Below are 27,457 nucleotides of genomic sequence, written 5' to 3' on the forward strand. Positions count from 1 at the left end.
AGTTCTAGAGGACTGATGACCACAGCAGTTGAGTCCCATAGTGCTCAGAGCCATTTTTTTGAAACAGCAACCTGAAACTATCAGCAGACTGTGCTGATAAGGTTCTTTCAGGGTCTAAGGCACTTCAGTGGCAAAGTGAAGGAGGCAATGCTGCAATGTTGGGAACTAACTCGTATTCAACCACTTAATTCTGAGTGTACAACGTTAATGTGCTCGCAAAATAGCACAGTTTGTTTCTACAGCATGCCGAAGGACGAAGAAGCCAGGAGAGACTCGATTACGCTGCATTCGCATCATTTCCTCTACTTCTGACCTGTGTAATTCTGTGTTTTGCCCACGAAAAGGTTTAATATCGCTCTGAACCCATTGTACTACTTTAAGTCTTAAGAGACGAGAGCACGAGCTCGGATTGGCGAAGAGCGTAGAAGGAAATGCTGCAGAATGCTATTAAAAGCATGCACCCAGACATCTGCCTTTGGCGAACAACAGTGAAAATTAAATCTACAGTAGTACTTTGTGCCCACCACAACAAAAGAATTTTTAAAAATATGTATTTCGTTAATTGTTAACTTTTATTAACAACATCCTTTTTAAACAGGTACTGATGTATAAAGAGGACCCAGGACCTAAAATACACTCCTGGAAATGGAAAAAAGAACACATTGACACCGGTGTGTCAGACCCACCATACTTGCTCCGGACACTGCGAGAGGGCTGTACAAGCAATGATCACAAGCACGGCACAGCGGACACACCAGGAACCGCGGTGTTGGCCGTCGAATGGCGCTGGCTGCGCAGCATTTGTGCACCGCCGCCGTCGGTGTCAGCCAGTTTGCCGTGGCATACGGAGCTCCATCGCAGTCTTTAACACTGGTAGCATGCCGCGACAGCGTGGACGTGAACCGTATGTGCAGTTGACGGACTTTGAGCGAGGGCGTATAGTGGGCATGCGGGAGGCCGGGTGGACGTACCGCCGAATTGCTCAACACGTGGGGCGTGAGGTCTCCACAGTACATCGATGTTGTCGCCAGTGGTCGGCGGAAGGTGCACGTGCCCGTCGACCTGGGACCGGACCGCAGCGACGCACGGATGCACGCCAAGACCATAGGATCCTACGCAGTGCCGTAGGGGACTGCACCGCCACTTCCCAGCAAATTAGGGACACTGTTGCTCCTGGGGTATCGGCGAGGACCATTCGCAACCGTCTCCATGAAGCTGGGCTACGGTCCCGCACACCGTTAGGCCGTCTTCCTCTCACGCCCCAACATCGTGCAGCCCGCCTCCAGTGGCGTCGCGACAGGCGTGAATGGAGGGACGAATGGATACGTGTCGTCTTCAGCGATGAGAGTCGCTTCTGCCTTGGTGCCAATGATGGTCGTATGCGTGTTTGGCGCCGTGCAGGTGAGCGCCACAATCAGGACTGCATACGACCGAGGCACACAGGGCCAACACCCGGCATCATGGTGTGGGGAGCGATCTCCTACACTGGCCGTACACCACTGGTGATCGTCGAGGGGACACTGAATAGTGCACGGTACATCCAAACCGTCATCGAACCCATCGTTCTACCATTCCTAGACTGGCAAGGGAACTTGCTGTTCCAACAGGACAATGCACGTCCGCATGTATCCCGTGCCACCCAACGTGCTCTAGAATGTGTAAGTCAACTACCCTGGCCAGCAAGATCTCCGGATCTGTCCCCCATTGAGCATGTTTGGGACTGGATGAAGCGTCGTCTCACGCGGTCTGCACGTCCAGCACGAACGCTGGTCCAACTGAGGCGCCAGGTGGAAATGGCATGGCAAGCCGTTCCACAGGACTACATCCAGCATCTCTACGATCGTCTCCATGGGAGAATAGCAGCCTGCATTGCTGCGAAAGGTGGATATACACTGTACTAGTGCCGACATTGTGCATGCTCTGTTGCCTGTGTCTATGTGCCTGTGGTTCTGTCAGTGTGATCATGTGATGTATCTGACCCCAAGAATGTGTCAATAAAGTTTCCCCTTCCTGGGACAATGAATTCACGGTGTTCTTATTTCAATTTCCAGGAGTGTATCTTTTAGCGCAATCTTAGCAGTACCATCGCATTTTCCGTAACGTGCACACTGGGAGGATGGGTACTTTATGAGCACCAGGAAAAATTTAAAAAGTGCATGTTTCGTTTACTGTAGCTGAGTTTTATTCACAACATAGTTTTTAAAGATTATGCAGGGCGGTCAAAAACATTATGAAAATCGTGTAAGGGTGTAGGGTGTAGCAGGTTACGCTGTGCTGAGAAATAATTGTTAAGAAAAAGTGCGTTACTCCGTTTCCAATTTAATTAGCATTGAAGTCAGCCGATCACGCCGTTACGTGCGCAAATTCAAGTGGCCCGCCAGAGGAGATGTCGCCAAACGTGTGCTTCGTTTGGTTTCCCAAAACCGAACGAGAGAGCAATACAAAAATTGGACATGGAACGGTAGCAAGGATCGAACCCGAGTCTAATGCTGGGCACTCTCGTGCACTATCATCTACGCTATGACAACAACTGACACTAATTGATCTGGCGGGCCGCATGAACTTGGGCGTGCAACGGCCTGGTTGGCTAACCTCAATGCTAATTAATTCGGAAACGGCGCAACGTATCGTATTTTTTCTTAACAATTATTTCTCGACACAACCTACCTTGCAACGCCCTTACAAACTTGAAAATATGAGTATAACGTTTGTTGAGAACAGTCACATTCACTAGTAAGACTTACGTTTTACTGAGAAATTCAAAAGGATTATGGAATCTGGTACAAGAAATCATTAAAAACAATATTTTTTTTCAAAATTTTAAAATATACCGTATATGACTAGATTGTCCGCTATGATTAGATTGTCCGCCCTCAGTAGCTGAGTGGTCAGCGCGACAGAATGTAAGACCTAAGGGCCCGGGTTCGATTCCCGGCTGAGCCGGAGATTTTCTCCGCTCAGGGACTGGATGTTGTGTTGTCCTAATCATCATCATTTCATTTCCAACGACCCGGAAGTCGCCGAAGTGGCGTCAAATCGAAAGACTTGCGCCCGGCGAACGGTCTACCCGACGGGAGGCCCTAGTCACACGACATTTCATGATTAGATTACAATATTTTCAAAAGGTGGGTACTGCGGGGGTTAAGTGAGAAATCTGGATGTACTTTACACAGAAATCTCTACATATGGATCCCACAGGGACAGCGAAGATAAGGTTGGACTAACTATAGCAAGCACAGAGGCATTTAAGCAGTCATTTTTCCCTCGCTCCAAGGCGAATGCAGAGGGAAGAAGCCTTAATACTTGGTACAATTGGAAGTAATGAGTGCCATGCAGCGGTTTTCAGAGTATTAATACAGACATAGATCCCAGCTACTGTGGGGTAGGTCAGAGGAGTTGCAGACTAAATGCGCCAATAGCGCCGCCTACGACTGCTGCATAAAAGTACGCTTCTGATCTCACGTCACTGCACTCGACAGTGTGCAGTTTACGTTCCACAGGTCGGAGAATCCAGTGACAGGTATGAGGGTGGAGGAATGAATGGCACCATATGGGCCTCGGCGCTAAAAACTGACGACGAACAGAGAACGGTGCAAGAGTGACAGGTGTACAGCCACGCGAGCACGGCAGGGAACCTCTTCATCTATTATAGACTATTTCTAGACCTATAACTGCGAGACGAGCCTATCAGACTTCCGCGAGGTGAGCTTTCTCGCCGCTGCACGGCGCGCCGCCGCGGAAGGCGTTTCCATTTCACGCTGTGATGGGCTGTGGAAGGACGGCTACCGGTAATTGCGGAGACAACGCACAATTTGCGGCGGAAGTGCTGTAATTGGTAGGTGCGCTACGGCGGCTCAGGATTCTCCGAAGACGCCGGCCTTGCTGCCCTCAGCTCGCTGCGCCAACACCCGGAACCTAATCCGCCACGGATACCTCTTCGTACAAAAACAACACAGTCCTTCTCCCCCCCACCCAGCGACGTTCTTACAAGAGGGCACGCTTACAGTGACGTTCTCACAACGTTCTGACGGACGGATATACAGTGTGTCCCAAAAGTAGTGCACGCAGTTGGAATGCAAATAAAACGCTTAATACATCATCATAAACTTTTTGTTTGTTGCAGCTTGGTACAACATCCAGGCATTATTTCAGCAAAATCGGAACACGGAATGAAAGATATCGTAATTTAAAATTTTATCTAAACTTGTCTGCTCAGCTTAGTAGTTCGGATGGTTAATCCACCCGAGAACCAATTATCATCTAGAGGTTGAAGCTCTTTTTTTCCGTATTTGCTGTAACAATAAGTATGTTTTTGGATAGGGTCTGCCTTTAGCAAAACACAATTTTGTTTTTTAACCCAAACATGTTTCACTGTAGTTGCAGCATCTTCAGTGGGCTTTTATTTTTCATCTGCTAAACATAAAGAATGTTCTTTACTGTTTGTATCCATGTAACTATTAATTTTAAATCGTAATTACAGATATCAGATATAAATCGCAATTACAAATATCTGTAATTACGATTTAAAAACTAGTAGTTACATGTATACAAACAGTAAAGAACATTTTTATCTTTAAAAGGTGAAAAATAAAAGCCCACTGAAGATGCTGCAACTACAGTGAAACATGTTTAGGTTAAAAAACAAAATTGTGTTTTGCTAAAGGCAGACCCTATCCAAAAACATACGTATCAAGAACCAATAGATAGCGCTGTTAAATTCGTAGTACATCTAAGGACTAACAGATTGCGCAGATCTTTTTTATTTTATTTTATTTTTTTTTTTTTCTTGATGAGTGAAATGTATTTTCGGCAGTTTACGTCAGTGACAGAATTAAGCGCCGCAATCTTATCTTTAGAAATACAACCGAACAGCGGATTTACTTGGCTAGGATATATGGATTTATTGATTTCGCTTAGTGTATTAAAAACATAACGACACAGCTGTCTTTCTTTCGATAGGTTTTATTTATATCTTTTCTAGGAAAAACGAGTTTGTATGATTTGGGTATCTACTTATTAAATTTTGATTTCGTTTTGCTTAGGAATATGAATGTCTAGAAAACGGTCGTGTATTTCTGATTACATCGCGACGACTAACAGAGTGAGGACTACGCGGCCTCAAGTATACGATGAAGATCGTGAGGCTAGACTTGACTGTGGCTCGAGAACACCAGGTTTTTAACTCGCTCTTTGGAAACTCCTTCTGAAAGCGAGGTGCAACGTAACTCTGATCGAAAGCGTCTGCATTATATCGCTCCTCAGAACCCGTCACTCACAAAGGCTTAACGTTACTTCTCTCCAAAGTAATTCCACAAAAACGGAAATTTTGACGGGAAATGGGGTAGGCGTGCGAGTTTTTATATCCCGCTTATACTTAACAATTTACCATTTCTCTTTAAATGTGTTCAATTTTCAGTGAGCTTACGTTATTCCATGACCATAAACGACGCACAAGGCCAGACACACCGCGAACGGCTGTGGAACTTATTGGCAGCTGCTTTTCGCACGGCCAGCTCTATGTGATTTTCTCCCACATTAATGAAGCAAACAAGCTCTTCGTTTATGTTCCCTACCATACTATTAGAAACGCAGTATACAAAGAAGCTTTATCAGTCAAAAATAAATTCCAAGCATATGAAGTGTCGGACACGGCTATAATCAAATACCCAGGAAAGCCGGATTTCTCTGTCAAGTCAAGAATAAGTGAAGTAATAAAGCACGTGGTGCTATACGTGAACTGTACTTCAGACATGGCCAAAGCGTTGGACAAACCCAGCAAATACATAAAAGAAAATGCACTATTCGTAATGCAGTCAGTTAGTTAGGTGACACTGGTAATCTTCCCAATAGACTCAGACGTGGACGTCCAAAATCCTGATGGAATGCTGCGAAAATTGACAATGTCCGCGCATCAAGGACAAACAGTTACCGAAAGTCACTTCGCCGCCGGTCTCAACAACTTTGCATATCGAAATCTTCAAATGGTTCAAATGGCTCTGAGCACTATGGGACTTAACTTCTGTGGTCATCAGTCCCCTAGAACTTAGAACTACTTAAACCTAACTAACCTAAGGACATCACACACATCCATGCCCGAGGCAGGATTCAAACCTGCGAGCGTAGCGGTCGCGCGGTCGGAATCTTCGTTACGTAGAATTTTAACAGGTGACTTAGACACATGTCCCTATAAAATTCAGATATTCCAAAGAATATTTCTTACTGACTTCCCAAAAAGACTGCAGTTTGCAGATCAATTTATCTTAATGGCAGCGCATACCAATTTCCGCAACGAACTTATAACGAGCGTTGAAGCTCATTTTGATCTCAGTGTTTTTCCCTATAAACAGAACTGGCACATTTGAGCCGCAGAACAACCAAAAGTATCCACGAAATACTTCTCCACGGGCATAGTGTGTGGTTTGGGATAAGGTAGCATCCTGTGTTTGGTCCTTTCTTTTTTGGAAATTCGGAAGGAATGGCTGTCACTGTGAACGGGAACGATACCGTGACGTGTTACACATTTTTGTAACAACATTACCGTGGTTTCAGCAAGACGGCGCCATCTGCGATAGCGCTTGACAAACCATGCCACTTCTTCAAGAAAATGTGTCCTGGTCGGGTCATGTCTCGTAATGGAAACATCAGTTGGCCGCCGATACCGTCGGATCTCTCGGCGCCCGGGGATTTTTCTTTGGGGTTTTCTCAAGGACAGTATTTACAGGAATTAAACACGGACAGTTGCTGTTGTCAAAGACAACGTTAGCATGGTAAGCCGCCAACTTTCGCAAGAGTCTTTGCAAAAGTTCATGCAACATGTTGTGGTACAGATTTGTTACTGCCAAAACGTGGGTGGTGGACATATACCTAATGTTGTTTTTCAAACATTTACTGCTGAATATAGGTTGTAAATATTTATGAACATTTCAGTTGTGAAACCATTACTAAACATTACTCAAATGGGTACACTATTTTTAGGACAGCCTGTATAATAATCAAAACTGTGTTCTTCTTGCAGCTCTAGCGAATTGAGTTCTAGCCAAGCGGGAAGCCAAAAACTGTACGTTTTCTCGTTGAATGTCCACGTATAGAATTTGTAACGTCATGTCCAAAGATCATGGCTTCTGTTCAGATGACACGGGAACGCAGTCCTGCAATGTCCTCGATAACAACCGATATTTCGACAGAAGAGCATACTGTCAATTTCAAGGCACAAGTATGATGAGATATCGCTGTGTACGGCAGCTTGAGTCACAGATGGGCGGGGTATGCCAACCGGGAACCGAAAGAAAGCGTATGTGGAAAGAAAACACACCGTTAATCAACGTTACACTTTATCGCTAGTAACATATGAACAACGGATGATTAAGTATTACTAACTGTATTCCTCTGTTGTTCGACCAGCGAGGCAGCAAGAGTCAATGCAGAGCTAATGATGTTAAACTAGCATGTGACATTGTAAAAAGGGACGGGGATTTTGCTTAAATTCTGCCTGGAATCCTTGTCTGTCGCACTGGTCAAACAACAGAGGGGCGGAGTTAGTGCTACTTCGGCACCCGTTGTTAATAATATCCCACTGCCGATAGCGTCTGATGGTGATCATTGATTGTATGGTGGCACTAATACTATTTTTCTGCATACGCCGCATTTTGGTTCCTGGTTGACGTATCCCCGCCCACCAAGGTTTAAGTTAACATGCACATCTATCTATAGTTGCACTTATGCCCTGAAAATGGTAGGGTGTTCACCTATCGAAATATTGGCGTTTGTCGACGATGATACCCGGCTAAATTCTCGTAAGTTACTTGATCTTTTAATACACCATGAGAAGCTCATGTTTCCCATTGTGGCTGCCAATAACAGCAGTATTCAAGCGAATGTTCAACTGGTGGGCGCGCAAGGGAGGATTGCTGGTTCGTGATCATTGCAAGTACAGCAAAACCTTCGCCCATGCTGTACATTCCTTCACGTAGATACATTTTATATTTGGCTGCGAGGCGCAGCTTTCATCCTACACCTTAGAAAAGAGTTTTGTTGAATACACAGCGTCAGAACAGTTTCGGACAAAGCCATCTCGGCTCCGAGATGAATCATCTAATGACGGTGTTTAGAAGCATCGGGTACTCAGACCATGACATTTATTCAGCTCCCTATAGAAAAACAAATCACTAAAGTGTTCTACCAAGCCAGGAGGGCGAACATAGAGCTCAGGTTCCGTTCTGCGGCCTAACAAAAAGTAAGACTGATGCGTTCCGGCCACCCAGAAAAATTACAGAAACAATTCGATTTCTAAAACACGATCTCGCTTAAGTGCGTCAGGCTTTTATATATTTCCATGCGAGTACGGTAACATTTATGCGGGACAATCTCTACAAACTATTATGGATCGCAGTGCCGAATACTAACGCCACTCCAGGAATAGAAATTTCGAAACATCAGCAGTAGCAGAGCACAGACTAATGGGTAAGGGCAACATTAAGCCTCAACACGCATATGAAACGAATTAAGTGCACTCATATGAAGTTAATGGATCGATGACGATTAAATCAATCAAGAAGCAATGACATGAAATGGTATCAGTGCAAACTGTTCAGATTTGCTGAAACTCGTATGTAGCCAAGCAGTAGGACATCTTAGAGGCTCGCAGCCGCCATATATTTTACTAGTACCTTAAACATCACAGTCTTCCTCAGGCTGCGCTTTATTGATGTTGTTTATATTCATTAAAATATAAATGATCGGTTTGAGAATGAACAGTCAGTTGTCAGATATGCCTGGGAAATCTATCTCATCTGGAAGTAAGTACTGCGGGAAATATTTCATGCGCCTTAATCTTTCTTTCTTTTGCTTGTGCCGTTTTTCCCGCGGATACGCAGGGTCGGCATGGTTAATCGGATGTGGCAATGTTAGTCGAAGGGGTGGCTGGATGCCCTTCCTGCCGCCACCCCGTACCCCCCGGGGAGGAATTAGTGTATCCAAACTGTCTGCGACTAGTGTAATCCATGGAATAGTGCGAAAGTGTTCAGATGTCTGCGAGCCGTGTAACTGAGGCGGGACGTGGGGACCAGCCCGGTATTCACCTAGGGGGGTGTGGAAAAGCGCCTAAAAACCACATCCAGGCTGGCCGGCCCACTGGCCCTCGTCGTTAATCCGCCGGGAGGATTCGACCCGGGGCCGGCGCGCCTACCCGAGTCCAGGAAGCAGCGTGTTAGCGCGCTCGGCTAACCTGGCGGGTCATTGCATGCGCCTTAATATGGACATCCAACTCGCATCGTCCACAACTGAGGAGGATGATCTAAGTTGGGTTGAATATCTTAAGTTGCATGAAGTAGTTTCCAGGGCGGTTTTATTATGCCCAGCACGTACATCGATTCAAAGAAATACGCCCATGCATGGATAGTATGGTATGCTTTTGCAAATAAAAGAGATATTACAGATGTCTATCTCATCACTGTGACGTGCGGCGAAATTCCTTTAGAATGATGCGCCGGGCTGCAGTGCTATAATGACATATTGCATGGGATCCGCCTGCTTAGCTGAGTGGTAAACCGGGTTCTATTCCCGGCCGGGTTGGAAATTTTCGGACGGCCGCGGTGGACGAGCGGTTCTAGGCGCTACAGTCTGGAACCGCGAGACCGCCACGGTCGCAGGTTCGAATCCTGCCTTGGGCATGGATGTGTGTGATGTCCGTAGGTTAGTTAGGTTTTAGTAGTTCTAAGTTCTAAGGGACTGATGACCTCAGAAGTTAAGTCCCATAGTTTTCAGAGCCATTTGAACCATTTGAACAATAATGGGTAAACTGCAATACGAGAGAATCGAAGCGTTTGAAATGTGGAGCCACAGATGGATGTTAAAAGCAAGGTGGCCTGATTAGCAATGAAGAGCACCACAGAATCGTAGATTAAGGGAAAATATGGGAAATACGGACAAGAATAAGGGACAGGATGATAGGACATATGTTAAGGCACCAGGGAATAACTTCCACGGCATGGTGGAGGATAAAAACTGTAAGGGAAGACAGAGATTGGAATATATTCAACAAATAATTGAGGGTGTAGGCTGGAAGTGCTACTGTGAGGCAATGAGGCTGGCACAGGAGAGGAAGTCGTGACAGGTCACATCTAACCAGTCAAAGGTCTGACGATTCCAAACAAAAACATATTCTGGAAGAATGTACGTTTCGACAACAGCACGGTGTGGACTGTGGAAATTTTGAAAAGAAGAGAATCGAAGCGTTTGATGTAGATGGGCTTATAGAATAAGGAATGAGTGTACGATATTCCATTGCTCATTTTGTTCATAAGTACGACAAAATGTTCCTTTGAACATGCATGGAAGGAACAGGCTCTGCGGCGATTACAGCCGTTATGAAATACATGTTGCGAATATGGACAACCATCAGCTGCGTAATGAAATGACGACAATGAAAATTTGTACCGGACCAGAACTCGAATTCGGATTTCCCGCTTTTCGTCAGCAACATGCATGCGTGCATGTCTGAAGGAATAGGGTGATGACCAAAGGAACAATGCATCGTACTTCTGAACATCACAGGCAATTTATCCGCCGATACCGGGTTAGCGACCTTCAACTAAAATGTCTTCCCTGTACGGGAATAAACATAATGGCTGTAAGATTGCAGGTTGTAGGCACATGGTCGACGAGATATAGAAGTTTGGGGCTGGTGTGAAGCGTGCTCTGACAGCCTAATGGTAAGACAACCGCTCGCAAAAAGCGGGAAATCCGGTTTCAAGTCCCGGTCAGGCACAAATTTTCATTTTCGTTATTCCATTATACAGCTGGTGGAAAGGAATATGTGGAAAACACAAAAGAGGGCACAACATAATAGGACATGTGTTAAGACATCAGTGAGAAACTTGCACGGTTCTTGAGTGAGTCGTGGAAAGCAGAAACTGTAGAGGAAGGCAGAGATTGGAATATATCGAACAAAATATCGAGGAATTTTCGTGTTAAGTGCTACTGTGTGATGAAGAGGTTGCAACAGAAGAGGAAGTCGTGGCGAGCTGTAACAAACCAGCTACATGACTCAAGACATCTCCAAAAAATAAAAAGAAAATACACGAAATTGTTGTCAGTGAGATAGGTCTGTAGTTCTACACTACTGGCCATTAAAATTGCTACACCAAGAAGAAATGCAGATGATAAACGGGCATTCATTGGACAAGTACATTATACTAGAACTGACATGTGATTACATTTTCACGCAATTTGGGTGCATAGATCCTGAGAAATCAGTACCCAGAACAACCACTTCTGGCCGTAATATCGGCCTTGATACGCCTGGGCATTGAGTCAGAGCTTGGATGGCGTGTACAGATACAGCTGCCCATACAGGTTCAACACGAAACCACAGTTCATCAAGAGTAGTAACTGGCGTATTGTGACGAGCCAGTTGCTCGGCCACCATTGACCAGACGTTTTCAATTGGTGAGACACCTGGAGAATGTGCTGGCCAGGGCAGCAGTCGAACATTTTCTGTATCCAGAAAGGCCCGCAAGGGACCTGCAACATGAGGTCGTGCATTATCCTGCTGAAATGTAGGGTTTCGCAGGGATGGAATGAAGGGTAGAGCCACGGATCGTAACACATCTGAAATGTAACGTCCACTGTTCAAAGTGCCGTCAATGCGAACAAGAGGTGACCGAGACGTGTAACCAATGGCACCCCATACCATCACGCCGGGTGATACGCCAGTATGGCGATGACGAATACACACTTCCAATGTGCGTTCACCGCGATGTCGCCAAACACGGATGCGACCATCACGATGCTGTAAACAGAACCTGGATTCATCCGTAACAATGACGTTTCGCCATTCGTGCACCCAGGTTCGTCGTTGAGTACGCCGTCGCAGGCGCTCCTGTCTGTGATGCAGCGTCAAGTTTAACGGCAGCCATGGTCTCCGATCTGATAGTCCATGCTGCTGCAAATGTCGTCGAACTGTTCGTGCAGATTACTGTTGTCTTGCAAACGTCCCCATCTGTTGACTCAGGGATCGAGACGTGGCTGCACGATCCGTTACAGCCATGCGCATAAGACGCCTGTCTTGTCGACTGCTAGTGACACGAGGCCGTTGGGATCCAGCACGGCGTTCCGTATTACCCTCCTGAACCCACCGATTCCATATTCTGCTTACAGTCGTTGGATCTCGACCAACGCGAGCAGCAATGTCGCGATACGATAAACCGCAAACGCGGTAGGGTACAATCCGACCTTTATCAAAGTCGGAAACGTGATGGTACGCATTTCTCCTCCTTACACGAGGCATCACAACAACGCTTCGTCAACTGCTGTTGGTTTGTGTATGAGAAATTGGTTGGCAACTTTCCTCGTGTCAGCACGTTGTGGGTGTCGCCACCGGCGCCAACCTTGTGTGAATGCTCTGAAAAGCTAATCATTTGCATATTACAGCATCTTCTTCCTGTCGGTTAAATTTCGCGGTGTAGCGATTTTAATGGCCAGTAGTGTAAATGATTTATGCAGCTCATGCTACGTCCTACCTCTTTACCTCGTGCTATGGCTGACTGTCGCAGCCGTGGCACGTCATTGCACCACTTCAAAGGAACGAAGAGTCTTGAGACACAGTCCGAGTGGTAGTTATCCTCACGTATAGTTACTTTACACAGCCGTTTAATGTGAGTAGCTGTTTATGAGAATACACAGCAGAGAGAGAGACTTGAAAGACACCAAACGGATCATTTTCTTTTGACATGAGTGCATTTGAATTAAAAAACTGGGTTTCGGTTTATCAAAATCCCCGTGTAAAATCTGTAGCTAATGTGGGTAGCGCTTTCGCATGGAATGATGGAAGTATGCATCATTTTGTGACGTTGTTTAAGAGTGTTGGGAGGTGTACTCACCTTCAGGTCGGCGTCGTACGTCTTATCCCAGAGGTTGGGTCCCAGGAAGGCGGCCTGCGCTTCCACGTTGCACCACAGCTCGCCGTCGTCCTTCTTGTCTTCAGGGCCATCCTTGCCGCTGGTCTTCCCTGTAACACACACAGAGCACTCGTCTTTACTGGCAATCAAACCAGTCTATCAGTACGGACGTCTCTCCGAATATACGACCAACAGATAAGACGCGGAGCCTGTAATTGTACATTGGCAGCCAGCACTCACCTCAAAACAGCCTCACTGCACCGTCTGTAAGAAAATTTTAGTCTCTAAACACTACCAGCTATTAGATAAAATTCAAAGTATAGCTTTGAGTATGTACTCGAGAGATACAGCGCGCCCAGGCCTAAGAGAGTGTTACTTTACGTCTCTATTCTACTCAGAGACACATCGTTGTATTCTAATCCTACATAAGACATGTGGAAAGGTAATACTACTCGAAAATTTTACTTTCTTGCGCATACCCTTACCCAAGAAATGCTTCATGTGACATGGTTTATAGCCTACCGCCAGCCTAAAAAAAAAATATATTTATTACTTCCTTTTGCCTTCCTAACTGTCGCAAAAATCTTCAGCAGCAATTAAACGCAGCACTGTAAGAATCGTGAAGACAGTAGCTCTCGGCTTCGTCTATAAGGAAACGGCTTACAAGACGCTGGTGAGATCAACGCTGCCCCGGCGTATAGAGCGCTTATCCAGTAGGAGAGGCATCTGAAAGCGAACGAATTTAGAGACACGTCTAAAGTAGCAACAGGTCAGCATAGCCCATGGAGAAAGAGTAACTGAACAGCTAAGAAAATGTAAATTCCAATATTTGACACAAAGGCGAAGTTGTTCTCGAGCGAAACCCTGTTGGTACTCCTCCTCCCCATCCGCCTAACAGGATTTCATGAGGAGAAAGTCCTTTTTATACAGAAGATTCGAATTTACATTGTTTCCTCAGTACATACGCAATAGGAACAGGACAAAAATTCACTAATATTGGTACAAAGTACTCTCCACCACACACAGGAGTCTGGATTTAGAAGTACATACACACACACACACACACACACACACACACACACACACACACACACACTGGGTTTAACGGTTATAAGTTCAGATATTTTTGCATGTGGCACTTTAATATGTACACACATATGTGGGTCAAATAGTCTTCCCAAAAACGCATCACAAACTTTACGACATGATATATTCTGCATGGCGGTAGCTGCATCATGAGTGGACAACGCCTGTCACTATAGACTAACTGTATTACATCGACACATTCACACTGCAACATCTGACTTGCTGCCCAGGAGAAAATAACCATTATTGCCACATGTACTTGGAGGTGCCATCCAACCTAAAAACATATGACTTGTGATAGGTATACGATCTCGTAAACTGACATATGGCCGGGAGAGCGGTGTGCTGACCACATGCCCCTCCATTTCCGCATCCAGTGATGCCTGTGGGCTGAGAATGATACGGCGGCCGGGCGGCACAGTTGAGCCTTCGTGGCCTGTTCGAGCAGAGTTTTTTTTTTTGTAATAGCTATAATTATTAGTCTACAAATGACATACATACTTATGTAATGTTGTTCAGTACACCATCCTCAATCACCAGTGGAAATATCTGCATTTATACCCATTAAAGTGCAGATACTTTTATTGGCGACTAAGGACGGCTATTAAGAGTAGTATGTTTTTAGCTTGGTTAGTACCTCCAAGTACATGTGGTAAGAGCAAGCTGTTAATGTTTATTTTCTCCTGCCGAGAGGGTTAGGTGTTGAAGTGTGGACACATCGACGCAAAATGGTTAGTCAAAACTGACAGGCTAGTCTACTGAAAGCCATGCAGAGAACATCAGGTCGTGAAGTTCGTGATGTATTTGTGGGAATGTTCGACCCACAGAAAAAAGAACGAACACACTGATATGTGTAGGTATCTAGGTACCACTGGCAAGCTTTAGGGACAGGTTCCTTACACCAAACAAGAAAAAATGTGTCTAATAAAACATCGGCTCCAAAATGCATATCTTAAGAGCTTGTTCAGTAGAAGAGATGTGTTTCGCACTAGCGAAGATGAGAAGGTGGAGCTCATAGCTCTTAAAGTACGCATTTCAGACCCTATGTTTACTTGACGTTTGTTCTTGGTGTGGTCCGTACTACCTCCTCCACGCCGTAGAAGAGATCCGTTTCATAGTATCGAAGATGAACAAGCGCGCACAGCTCTAAGTTGTGCATTTTAGAGCCCATGTTTAGTAGACGTTTTCGTTGTTTCGGTGTAAGGAAAGTGTCCCTAAGGCTCGTCCGTGTTTTCTTGGGATACCTTTATATATATATATATATATATATATATATATATAACCTGCCATTATCTTGAGACTCTAATTAAGCACTATAATCGCTGGTAGCATGGTGTAATTCAGATAGTCAGTTTTTTCGCGATTTGGAAGTGGTTTTCCGAAGAATAAGAATGGTCTACGGTTTCTTGCGTTCTTTGCAAGCGTACAGGTTTAAGTTTCTGATACATTATACGTAAAAGACTATACCAGGTGAGAAACTAAACCTTAGTTATGTGCATTCTTTAAAAACCACATTAATTTGAATAATCTGCTACATATATGAAAGAAATCAGGAGCATCTGCTGTCTTTCATGACTGGGCTCAGATGAGTAATGTATCAAATAGTGTTAAATATTTACTTTTTAACCTCCTGAGTGAATAAAGATTTCAATCCGATTGACGGAGTTCAAAGCCAGAAGTAAAAATAACATACGAATTCGGAAAATTTAACGAGATGGTTACGACGGTAGAGAAATTTTGCATATCAGCGTGTTCTCGAACTGTAAGTGACATTAGCTCATTCCTTTATATTCTTTCCACCATAAAGATGTCTAATGTAGAGGCACGCGATAGAAGTAAGGAGTGAGCTGCTCTACTGGACATGAACAGTTCGGACAATACACGAAAACAACAGAGACTGCGTGCACGATACGGACGTGAGAGCTGTTAAGATGCTGGAGACGAGTCAGGAAGGAAGAATAAAAGTCTACTGTTTTGGTTGTAGCGTCTGGCCACAGGCTGAGAACTGATAATGGCAAAGGTCTCGACGCTAACGACCTATTCGAGGACGCTGTAGATGAATGCGTTTCCAGCACGAACGGTGCGGTTTGAGGATTACGGCGGTACGACGTAAACATGTGTTCTCCCGCCGCAGACAGGCGTTTACAACGCAGACGGGCGCCGCCGCTGTGCGGTAGCAGTGTCCTTGCCGCCGCCCGAAAGTATGAGACACGGTGCGGTGCGTGACGCACTTGCCACACGCCGTTATCTCCGCTGCGTAGCGCCGCGTCACCACTGCCGGCCGTCCAAGGGCGCAGTGCGGACACTGAAACGGCCCGTGCTGGACAGCGGGTGTCTCAGCTGATGTTCCAACCTTCTGTTCTGAACAGCGAACGTGGGAGCGGTCCTCCTCCACAGCTGCGACGTCAGCGCGGCAGATTGCTAAACGAAGGGACCAGGGTTCGATTCCCGGCCTGGTCGGAGATTTTTCTCCACCTGCGGACTGGGTATTGTGTTGCCCTTACGTTCATATCATCATAATTGACATTCTGCTGTTGAAATGGTCATAAGGGCACGTACCGAAAGCCAATTAAAGAAAAAAAGCCACATATGAGCGATAACAGTAAATGTATGGCTGCAACTGCTTGGTCCGTACCTGCTTCTGATGACCTCTAAAATCTTAACATAATCTTCCATATTCTGCACAGAGTGCTGAAGATGCCAGCGAACAAGCATTAGACAAGTTTATCATACGCCTTTTTTTCTTGTCATCAATCTTTTGACTTGTTTTGATTCACTGTCACGAACGCCTCTCTAGAGCCGATCTCTTCATCTCATGATAGGACTTACAAGCTAAGTCCTCAATTATTGGTCGGATATATTCGAATCTCTGTCTTCACCTACAGTTTTTACTGTCTACAGCTCCCTCCAGCACCATGTAAGTTATTCCCTCACACATGTCGTATCATACTGTCCTTTCTTCTTGTCAGTGTTTTCCAGATCGTCGTCTCCTCGCCAATTCTGCGGAGACCACCTCATTCCTTATCGGTCCACCTAATTTTCAACATACTTCTGTAGCATCAGAACTCCAACGATTCTATTCTCTTTCTTTTCACAGTCCCTGTCGTCTTGCTTCTTTCGTAATGTGTTATTTTGTTTCCATGGTAGCAGAATTGCTTCACTTTATAGTATCAGCAGTCTTCTTTTGTCCAGGAATGCCCCCTTTTCCCGTTCTAGTCTACGTTTTATAGCCTCCATGCTTCTTTCGTAATGTGTTATTTTTTTTTACAAGGTAGCAGCATTCTACTTCTTGGTCAACAATTTTGATGTTTTTGTCGCTAATCTCATTCCTGTTACTCCTCATTACTTTCGTTTACTGTCAGTCCACATTCTGTGCTCGTGAGACTGTTCACTCCATTTAATAAGTCTTTTAATTCATTTCCACTTTCACTGAGGGTAGTAATATCATCAGCGAATCTTATTACCGACATCATTTCACCCTGATTTTCAATCCCACACGGAAACTTTTATTTTATTTCCGTCATTGCTTCTTCGATGTACACGTTGAACAGTGGGCGTGGAAGACTGCAGCCTCTCTCATATATCTTTCCTAATCTTAGCACTTCGTTCTTGGTCGTCAATTCTTTTTGTTTCCATTGATTTTTGTACATTTTGTATGCTACACACCTTTTCCCTGCAGTTTACTCCTATATTCCCCATATTTCCAAACGTCTTTCACTATTTCACTTTGTCGAACGCATTTTCTAGGTTGAAAATCGTCTTGATTTTTCTTAAGCCTTGCTTCCATTATCAAGCGAAACGACGAGTTTCCTTTTTGGTTACTTTACCTTTCATAAACCCCAACTGATTGTCGTCTAAAAGATCCTTAATTTTCTTTTCTATTCTATTCTTTCGTATGTTACTCGCGTCAGCAGCTTTGATCCATGAGATGTTAAACTTAGAGTACGATACTTTTCGCACTTTCTGCTCCCGCTACCTTCTCATTTGTGCGGATATTTTTCCGAAAGTCTAATGGTAAGTCTCCAGTCTCATAGTTTCTGCAGACCATCTTGAACAGTCGTTTTATTGTCACTTCTTCCAGTGATTTTAGAAATTCCAAAGGAATATTATCTATCCCTTCTGAGTTATTTGATTGCCAGCCTTTCAAAACTGTATTATATTCTGAGTCTCATATGAGTTTCCCTACGCCTTCCATATCGACTCAAATTTATCCTTTTATCACGTGAACCTCCAGGCTCGTCAAACAACCTAATTTCTTGATCTATCCAACGTGTGTGCTACAACGGAAATATAACGCAGGGTTGAATTATGCCGAAGCTTCCCACTCACTCAGGGTCATTTTTGTTCAACGCTGGAATCGGACTTCGTTTTCTGATTGTCAGGTCTAACTAAAACACACACACACACACACACACACACACACACACACACACACACACACACACACACACACCTTCTTTGAATCTTGGTTCTGCTAGATGAGGAAACATTTCGCAGAGGTACTTTAAGCATTCTCCGTACTTTGGGAAGGCTTTCACCGAGTCTTTCATTAGGCACAACTTTACGTGTAAGTGTAGAGGTGTTATATATTTTTTCCGGTCCATGCAGTTCATCTGAAGAGAAGAGGAGCCGAAGAGTTTATTACAGTATAGGGTGGGCGAAATAAAACCGGCCCATAAAATATTCTATGCACCTTTAGGTAGGCAACCAAACTTACGTCGTCCGTAGCTCGGGCAGATGATGTAAGTTGCGTTGCCTATATCTTATGTTGCATAAAATATTTCCAGGGCCAGTTTTTATCCCCCCCCCCCCCCCCCCTGTAGTTGTGACACAAATATACTAGTCAGTGCAGCCACGGCTACCGAAATTTTAACTCTACATAATTGAAGTGGAATGTAAAATATGTATAATTACAATCGCTAATATTGCATTTTTCTTAAATTATAGTGTTAATTCTAAAAAAAAATGGTGAGTTACATGGCTTTTCCGTTAAAATTTTAGGATTCAGTTCACTAAAAGCCAGAAGTATCGGCAACTTCATTAAAAATTTTTTCTTTCGTACGCCTGTGATATTTGTACTAGTCTCTCACAGGATCCTCAAAGTAACTAGTTATGCGTGTGCCCTCGTCGTCATTCGCTTCGTCTCACAAAAGCAGCCTGGCAGGGTGCCGCTTTCTGTGAAGAATGCTTTACACAGAGCGATCTTCAGCGAAAAGAGCATTCTTTCGGGTGTGAATGCTAAGCGGGCACTAGCGAACAAAGTTCGGTCGTGCTCGGTTCATAGCTGCTCGTTCGTGTTCCTTCCGTTGTCTCTCTTCCAATGAACCATTTCCGCGCTCTCCACTTCGACGCTCGCCACAGTACAAACAGAACAGAGCATTCGCTTGAACAGCATTTTTCGTCGTTGTAACTTACCCCCAGGTGTAGAAGCATGAAACCGGAATATGGTTGCAATAATTGTACGTCTGTTGTTTGAAACCGATAAACAATATTTTATTCAAAATAATCTCCACCATTGCTAATTATACATTTCTCCCAACTTCTCCGGCAGGCTATGAATGCCAAGCAAAAAAATTCCTCTTTTGAAGCGAACTAGTCAGTGAGCATTTTCGTACATTTTCATACGATTTGAAGCGTAGTTCAGCGAGAGCGTGTCCCAATGATGCAAACAGATGATAATCGGAAGGAGCCAAGTCTGGAGAATAAGCCGCACGCCCTAGTATTTCCCAACTGAACTCTTCGATCGTTTCCCTGTGCGTCATAGGGTGTTATCATGGAGCAAAATGACTGTGTGTTGCCGTTTTCCATACTCCGGTCGTATTTCACGTAACGCTCGATTTAAATCGATGATTTGCTGCTGTTAGCGATCAGTGTTAACGGTTTCACCGGGTTTTAACAGCTCATAATAGGTGACACACTTCTGATCCCAACAAACAAGGAGCATTGCCATCTTTCCAACGTGCTTTAGTCTTGTAGTGGGTGTCGATGGTTTGCCTGGATTCACGCATGATTTAAGACGCTTAGGATTCTCAAAATATATCCACTTTTCATCACCTGTCACTGTTTGATGGAGAAACGACTTTCACAAGTGGTCTTTCGAACTGCTTGATGTCTTTCATTCAGTTCATACGGAATCCATTTTTCCACTTTCTGAACTTTTCTCTTAGTTTTCAAAGGAAGAGAAACGGCTTTCTGCGTCACATTCAATTGTTCCTCGAGTTCCTGTTGAGTTTGAGTATCATCTTGATGAATAACACCTGCAATTCGTTGTCTTCGAACTTCTCCGGTGGTTTCCCGCGTCGTTTCTCACGTCAAAATCATCACTTTTGAATTGTTTGAACCACTGGAAATACTGTGTACTCCCGAGAGCATGTTCTCCGAAAGCTTCGACAAGCATTCGATGCAATTCTGCAGCAGTTTTCTTCAAATGGTAACAGAGAACCAATGCTATCTGCATATCGTAGTTCGTAGACACAAAACTCTACGTATTTACGGGTTTGAAACTGATGTCAATGTATGGAAATTGGGTTACTGTGTGTGACATTCGTCGTCAGCCTTTACTGGAAGCAGATGGCGCTGCAGACGCGGTCTCACGGGCCCTACACTGACGGCTAGCACCATCTATAGGGGAATTCTTCTACACCTGGTATTCGCCTGTGTTCTGTGAGTGGTGGAACAGCTGGACGGAAAGATTTGATGATTACCGAGCAATATCGGAGACCCATTTAATTGTGCAATTTGGCTGAAGTGCAACAGAAAATGCGAAACTTTAAGATATTTAGGCTTGACATAACGAATGCATCGTAATGGCCAGAAGGGGCCCACTCAGGTAACTGGAAATCAAAGAGAGAAAGATCCTGAGGTAGATACTAGGACTAGCAAAACAAGAGGAAGGCACACACGGAATCTGGCACAACGACGAGCTGCACAAACACCAAGAGGGCATCGTCATGCGTGTGTGGAAAAGGCGATTGGCCTTCTACGAACACTTGACCCGCTGGCCCACATGAACCTCGAAAAACTCACCAACAGAATCTACACAGTGGGAAGTGGGTCGCCTCGGTCTGGAACAACTGGAGATCCCAATAGAGACAACACAAGACCGACTTTGGTTCCGGCAAGCCATCCGCGAGGGAATTTTCCTAATGTCCCTTACTCATAAGAAAGACACTTGGCCCTCAGTATGGCGAAGCGACGACGACGACGATGACGGAGAAAAGGAGGAGAAGAAGAAGATACACGTGACAATAAATTGTCTTTATTCGGCTGATGTTGTTTATGTTTAGTTAGTGACCTGGTCTGCATTTTTTCGTACAACTGCAGTGAGTAAACGCGGGAGAAAGGAAAGGAAGGGAGCTTAGTGTTTCACCTCGCGTCGACGACGAAGTTGGTAAGTACGGTGTACAAAGTTGAATTACGGATGGATGGGAAAGGAAATCGTTCACGCCCTTTCGAAGGAAACATCCCGACATTCGCCATAAGGGATTAGGCAACTCGCAGAAGACTAGACGGCGTTTTGAACCGATAACACTGTTCGACATGGGTTCTATTTCTGATATTAAAGTATGTGCTTCTAGACCATTTTACCGTGGGAAATTCAAATATGTAAACAAAATATCGTTGTCAGGGATACTTTTTATGTAATACGTATATATATGTATATTCACAATTCATGGCTAACACAGAGACGTTATAGAGAAACACGGTTATGTTGCCGCATTCAGTAGTGATAGAACGTGATAATTTCTTGTGCAACAGCAGGTGGGAAGAATCAGACATCATTAGGTTACCGCTGCCACACCTATGTCATTAAGACCACCTGAAACATCTCATTAACTCGAACGGCGACAGCCGGTCGCTGCCTCGGCAGTAAAGCTTCACACCTCCTAGGGGCAGGTGCATCGAGTTTACAACAGTGGTGTTAGCCGCAATTTGTGTCAGTCTTAACGAGTGGGTGTTTTGACTGACAAGTGACTGTCTGTCATATTTCTGAGCACGGTTGAATTTTTTAATTCCTGTGTGTAAACTGATTGAGCCTGGTGCTGAAGGTAAAACGACTGCTTGTTTTTACAAATCAGCGTTCCTCTAGTTCCCTACTATTAATTTAATACAGGTGTATTACCAAAGTGGTATTTTTAAATTTGCAGAAATGCCACGTCATCGTGGATGTCGATATAAGCCGGAAAACTTCTGCTACATCTGTGGGAAGTTCACTTTTGCCAGAAATAGGAAGAAAATTTCCATAGTCATAAAGAAAGCATACAAACATTACTTTGGAGTAGAGGTAGGAGACCAAGATAAAGAATGGGCACCACATTTCTGTTGTGCTACATGTTACTGCAAACTAATTCAGTGGTGGAAAGGTAAAGAGAATGTGGCGTTGTTTGCTGTTCCCATGGTGTGGAGGGAGCCTAAGGACCATGTTACTGATTGTTATTTCTGTCTAACAAAAATTCAGGGTTTTACAAGCAAAAAGTCGAAGAGGCACATTGTTTACCCAGATTTGCCTTTAGCGAGAATGCCAGTTCAGCATTCCGACAATCTTCCAGAACCTTCAAGAGCTCGAGGTCACATTCTGAGTGACAGTGAAATAAGTAGTACTGAAGAAATCACAGATGATGATTCCTTATATCACTGCAGAAGTGAGTCATCGCCACATATGTTAACACAGGCAGATTTAAATGATTTAGTACGTGATCTAGGACTAAGTAAACAATAGGCGCAGCTGCTTGGTTCAAGATTACAAGAGTATAATCTGCTGCACCAAAGTACTAAAATCAGTGTGTTCAGGCACAGAGAACATGCCTTTATTTCTTATTTTTCAAGTGACGAAGCACTGACATTTTGCAATGACGTTGCTGGCCTGATGAAAGTGCTGACCTTCACTTATATTTCACTGGAGTGGAGACTTTTCATAGACGCATCGAAAACAAGTCTGAAGAGTGTTTTGCTCCGTAACGGAAATAAAATGCCCACTGTTCCAGTATCTTACGCTAGTTTCACAAAAGAGAATTACGAATTCGTACAAAGGATGCTAAATTCATTAAAATACAATGAACACAAATGGAAAATATGTGCAGATTTCAAGGTAATTGCTATGGAACTGGGAATGCAACAAGGCGACACAAAGTATGCCTGTTTTCTTTGCGAGTGGGATAGTCGAGACCAAAATTCTCACTACGTGAAAAAGAAATGGCCTAGGCGAAGAGGGAAAGTTGGCGAAAAGAATGTACAACGTGAAAGTCTGGTAGCTCCTGAATATATACTACTTCCACCGCTTCACATTAAACTTGTCCTGAAACAATTCGTGAAGGCCATGGATACAACAGGCTGTGGGTTTGCATATCTAGCTACCAAATTATCCCGTCTTTCAGCTGCAAAAATAAAGGAAGGTGTATTTGTGGACCCACAAATCAGAGAGCTGCAGAAAGATGCAAATTTTGAAGCATGTTTAACTGATAAAGAAAAAACTGCATGGGACTGTTTCAAGATGATGTCGGAAAACTTCCTCGGAAGAAGAAGAGCTACTAACTACAAAGCAATGGTGAAGGATATGATCAAAGTATATCAGGATTTGGGGAGCAATATGTCTTTGAAAGGTACATATGATGGACTCTCATCTGGACTACTTCACAGAGAGTTGTAGTGACGTATCGGATGAACATGCGGAAAGATTCCATAAAGACATTTCTACCATAAAAGGCACTATGAAGGGAAGTGGGTACCTTCTATGTTAGCAGATTATTGCTGAAATATCATTCGAGAGAAGAAAGATTCAGAATACAAGAGAAAAAAGTGATGTGCATTACAAGGCAGTGGCTCATTGTTTGTCAATTTTCTGTAATTTCTCATGTCAAATAAATGCTTCAAAGTGTATACACAAAGGTTACTGTGTTATACGTTAGATCCCACCCTCCATTAATGTGATGAACTTATAACATCATAAAGATGTGCATTTGTTTGTCGAATCTCACCTCACGTTTGCTGCACTACATCAGAAACTGAAAAGAGAAATAAAATTGCGATTACTCATAAACTATCCCTGACAGAAAAAAACCAAAAACAGTTTTCAATTCAGCACTCAAATTACAACTAGGATCACAATACTTTTTATCAGAAATAGAAAAAAAGGTTTTTTTGTAGAACAGTGTAATTTTGTTTCCACTGTTTTGCACTGTAGTAAATGAAATCTTCCAATGCGAACCACCCAACCTTGGAAGTGCTCGCTTGCTTCGTTACCGCTCCTCTCGTGTTGTGTTCCGCCCGCTGCACTGCAGTCGCTTCCTGAATAGGTGCAAATGGTCACTGGCGAACTGTTCACGACTCTCACTCTCTAGCCCTTCGTTCCGCACGCAAGACGCAGTATGCAAGTGGCAAACGTTATCGGCACTTACCTGATACATTCAGATAGTTCTTGCATTTTCTCGCTTTTAAAATTTATAATTAATTCTCTTGATCGGGACCACCATTTCCAGCTCAGCTCCGCTCTTTTCAACGTAAAGCAGTACGAGGTCACTGTGGATCATCATATTTGAAAACAAAGTAGAGGACAAGGCGAGCACTTTTAATAGAGTGAAAAAGTCACATTATGTGTTTATTCGGGATCGTATTTATTCAGAGCCTTTGTGAAACTGTGGTCTCGCAGTAATTAGATTTGGCTCTGAAGATGACCTCAGAGAAAAGTCAGAACCGGTAATACGAATAAACGGACAAGACGGTGGATCATTTTCTCATCATGCAATTTACTAGGGAGTTACTCATAAATAGTATAAATTCTTGGGCGGAAGGGCGGAATCGAGAGGGCCAGGCGATCCTGAAACAAACAGGGACGACAATGATGAAGGAAGTCACTGGAACAACCTTGGTACTAACAATACATCTGGCAGAAGACGGGAGGAAGCTGCGGGACAATAGAAGACGTGGCCTTCAAGTCGGTGATTCGAAGAAATTAGAGAAGGAAGACGGAGGGAGTGATATGTTGCTCTTGAAGAACCGGCTTTCACCATCGGTAGCCTCCTGGGGCTGAAGGACTGTAACGCCTACCGGGAGCGAGTATTAAAAAAGAGCACGGCGTCATTTACTCATAATGGTCCTTTTAATGGCTAAAGACGTCCGCTCCACGGGACAGAATGCTGTTGTTCTTCCTCATGGTTATTTGGTGATGGAGGGCAGCAAATGGAACATAGGTGGTGACACGGAGTTACGCAAACGTCAGTACTTGAAATCTTCGATTATTTTTCTAAGTCTAAAAGAGATAATTTTTCATTGTAGACTGGCCTGCGTCAGCTGTTAACTTACCCGCATGTATCATCAACACTGACAACTGTCATGCGCGTCGGTTTTGGTCCACCAGTTCTCAGTCTTCCCAAAAAGCAGAATGAGATTTTCACTCTGCAGCGGAGTGTGCGCTGATATGAAACTTCCTGGCAGATTAAAACTGTGTGCCGGACCGAGACTCGAACTCGGGACCTTTGTCTTTCGCGGGCAAGTGCTCTACCACCTGAGCTACCCAAGCACGACTCACGCCCCGTCGTCACAGCTTTACTTCTGCCAATATCTCGTCTCCTACCTTCCAAACTTTATAGAAGTTCTCCTGCGAACCTTGCAGAACTAACAGGAGAGCTTCTGTAAAGTTTGGAAGGTAGGAGACGAGATATTGGCAGAAGTAAAGCTGTGACGACGGGGCGCGAGTCGTGCTTGGGTAGCTCAGATGGTAGAGCACTTGCCCGCGATAGGCAAAGGTCCCGAGTTCGAGTCTCGGTCCGGCACACAGTTTCAATTTCCCAAAAAGCATTTTGCCTATCGGTCGGTATAGGCTTAAGTCATTTGTGCCTATTTGTCAATTTTTTGTTACTTAGAAACTATTCAAATATCTTCTTATATCTCCATTGCGAATGTGATCCAGTCTGCTACAACATTTGAAACTTCTTAGAAATTTCATTTCCGTGGCTTGTTAGTCTTACGAATCCGTTCTTCGCTGCTACACCGAGGATTTGGGACTTCTAGAGCCTCATATTGGTCTTTGTGTGACCAGTTTTCGCCAGTGATGTTCTGTCTGCGCCGCATTTTCTTGAGAAACGAAGTACCTTCCGTTCGATATTGAAAGGTCTCTGTTGGATTCCTTTCATGTTAATTTCTGAAATCTGTTGTCATTTACGGCATAAATGCCTCTTCTAAATTTACTGTGGTGTTTCTGACTATCTGGGAGGGGACTGAGCAGTGAAACGTGTTACTTTTACACATAAACAAGAACGATCTGTCACACTACTACACTTTAAAACACAGTTTATATGTAATTCATGCCACACAGTCTCATACGGAACCTACATCCACTTTCTTTTATATACTGTATATGATAAGATACTGTCATCCCCCTTCCCTTCTGTGTGAGAGGATGAATGAGCAAATGTATTTCTAGTTGCATGCTTGAAGGTATCAGACAAGCCTGTCTGCTAGAGAACAGTAGGACCAACGTCGGAACAGGTAGATACGCTTTCTAAAAGCGGAGAGGTTTCTATTCTTGGTATTGTCCTGTCCGTCCCTTGGCATGTTGGTATAGGAAGCTGCCTCTCTGGTCACTTCCGTTTGTATTTGGGAGGCACCCCTCAGGAGGGACCCACGGCAGTCTGGCCGCGGCGAGCGTCTGAAGTGGTAAGATCTCCGGCTAAGTGCGTGTCTGCTAAGTCTGTAGGACAATGGATTTCTTAAGTTCAGCCTAACTGAAAATTTAATCACCTTTATCTCAGGTTTAGCTCTAAAATATCTAATGTTATCTTAAATTGCAACGCAGTGTGATTCGAGTGTACAGTTCAGAATATCTTCCAGTAGTTGCTTTGTCACTACTTTGTGAGTAAAGTGGAACCACCTGTTGATCACTAACTCTAACTAAGATCATCAATCTTAAATGCGAATGTGCGTGAGATTATAACGTCTCGTCTTGACAATATTTTTCAATATAGCAACTTTTCTTTATGTTCAACCCACGTGGGGTGTACTTTGTGAGACCAGTACCACGTGCTTATACAATTGTTTGACCCATCAGGTTAATAGTAAGACGACAGAAAGCAGTTCGAGGTTTTTCTTTTGTAATTTGCGTTTCGATGTAACTTTATTTTAATTATCAAAATTTTTGTGGAGTTATACTCTTTCTGTAAACCAAGTTGACCACGTGAAGCATGTGGTGTAAGCATCAAAGTAGCCCTCAGCTATTCTTTTCGGGAAGATTTCACAGAGAGTTAGTATGAATTTAGTATACCAGTGTGTGGTAATTACATGACGGACAGGATTGCGCTACGAACGTAACTTCTTTGGGTGAAAATTGAATCGGTTGGTAGTGGTTAATTTCCTCTTCCATATGTTTCAACGTTCTTCGTGTGTTATTTTATGAATGCAGTGTTGTATGCAGTCTCCCAATCTTGGCTCCATATTTGATGTGTTCTGTAAGATTACAAACTCACATTTTCACAATCCTAAAT

General features: G+C 44.0%; 1 protein-coding gene across 1 annotated transcript in view; it reads right to left on the bottom strand.

Annotated features, from left to right (window-relative positions):
- LOC126482280 (thyrotroph embryonic factor-like) overlaps positions 1-27,457 on the bottom strand; it is a 629,041-nt gene that overhangs the window by 42,838 nt on the left and 558,746 nt on the right. The window contains exon 2 of the mRNA XM_050106266.1: positions 12,879-13,006. Within this exon, the coding sequence (XP_049962223.1) occupies positions 12,879-13,006 (128 nt within the window). The remainder of the gene's footprint in view (positions 1-12,878; positions 13,007-27,457) is intronic.

Source organism: Schistocerca serialis, chromosome 5 (genome assembly GCF_023864345.2).
Source record: "Schistocerca serialis cubense isolate TAMUIC-IGC-003099 chromosome 5, iqSchSeri2.2, whole genome shotgun sequence".
In the NCBI taxonomy this organism is placed as follows: Eukaryota; Metazoa; Arthropoda; class Insecta; order Orthoptera; family Acrididae; genus Schistocerca; species Schistocerca serialis.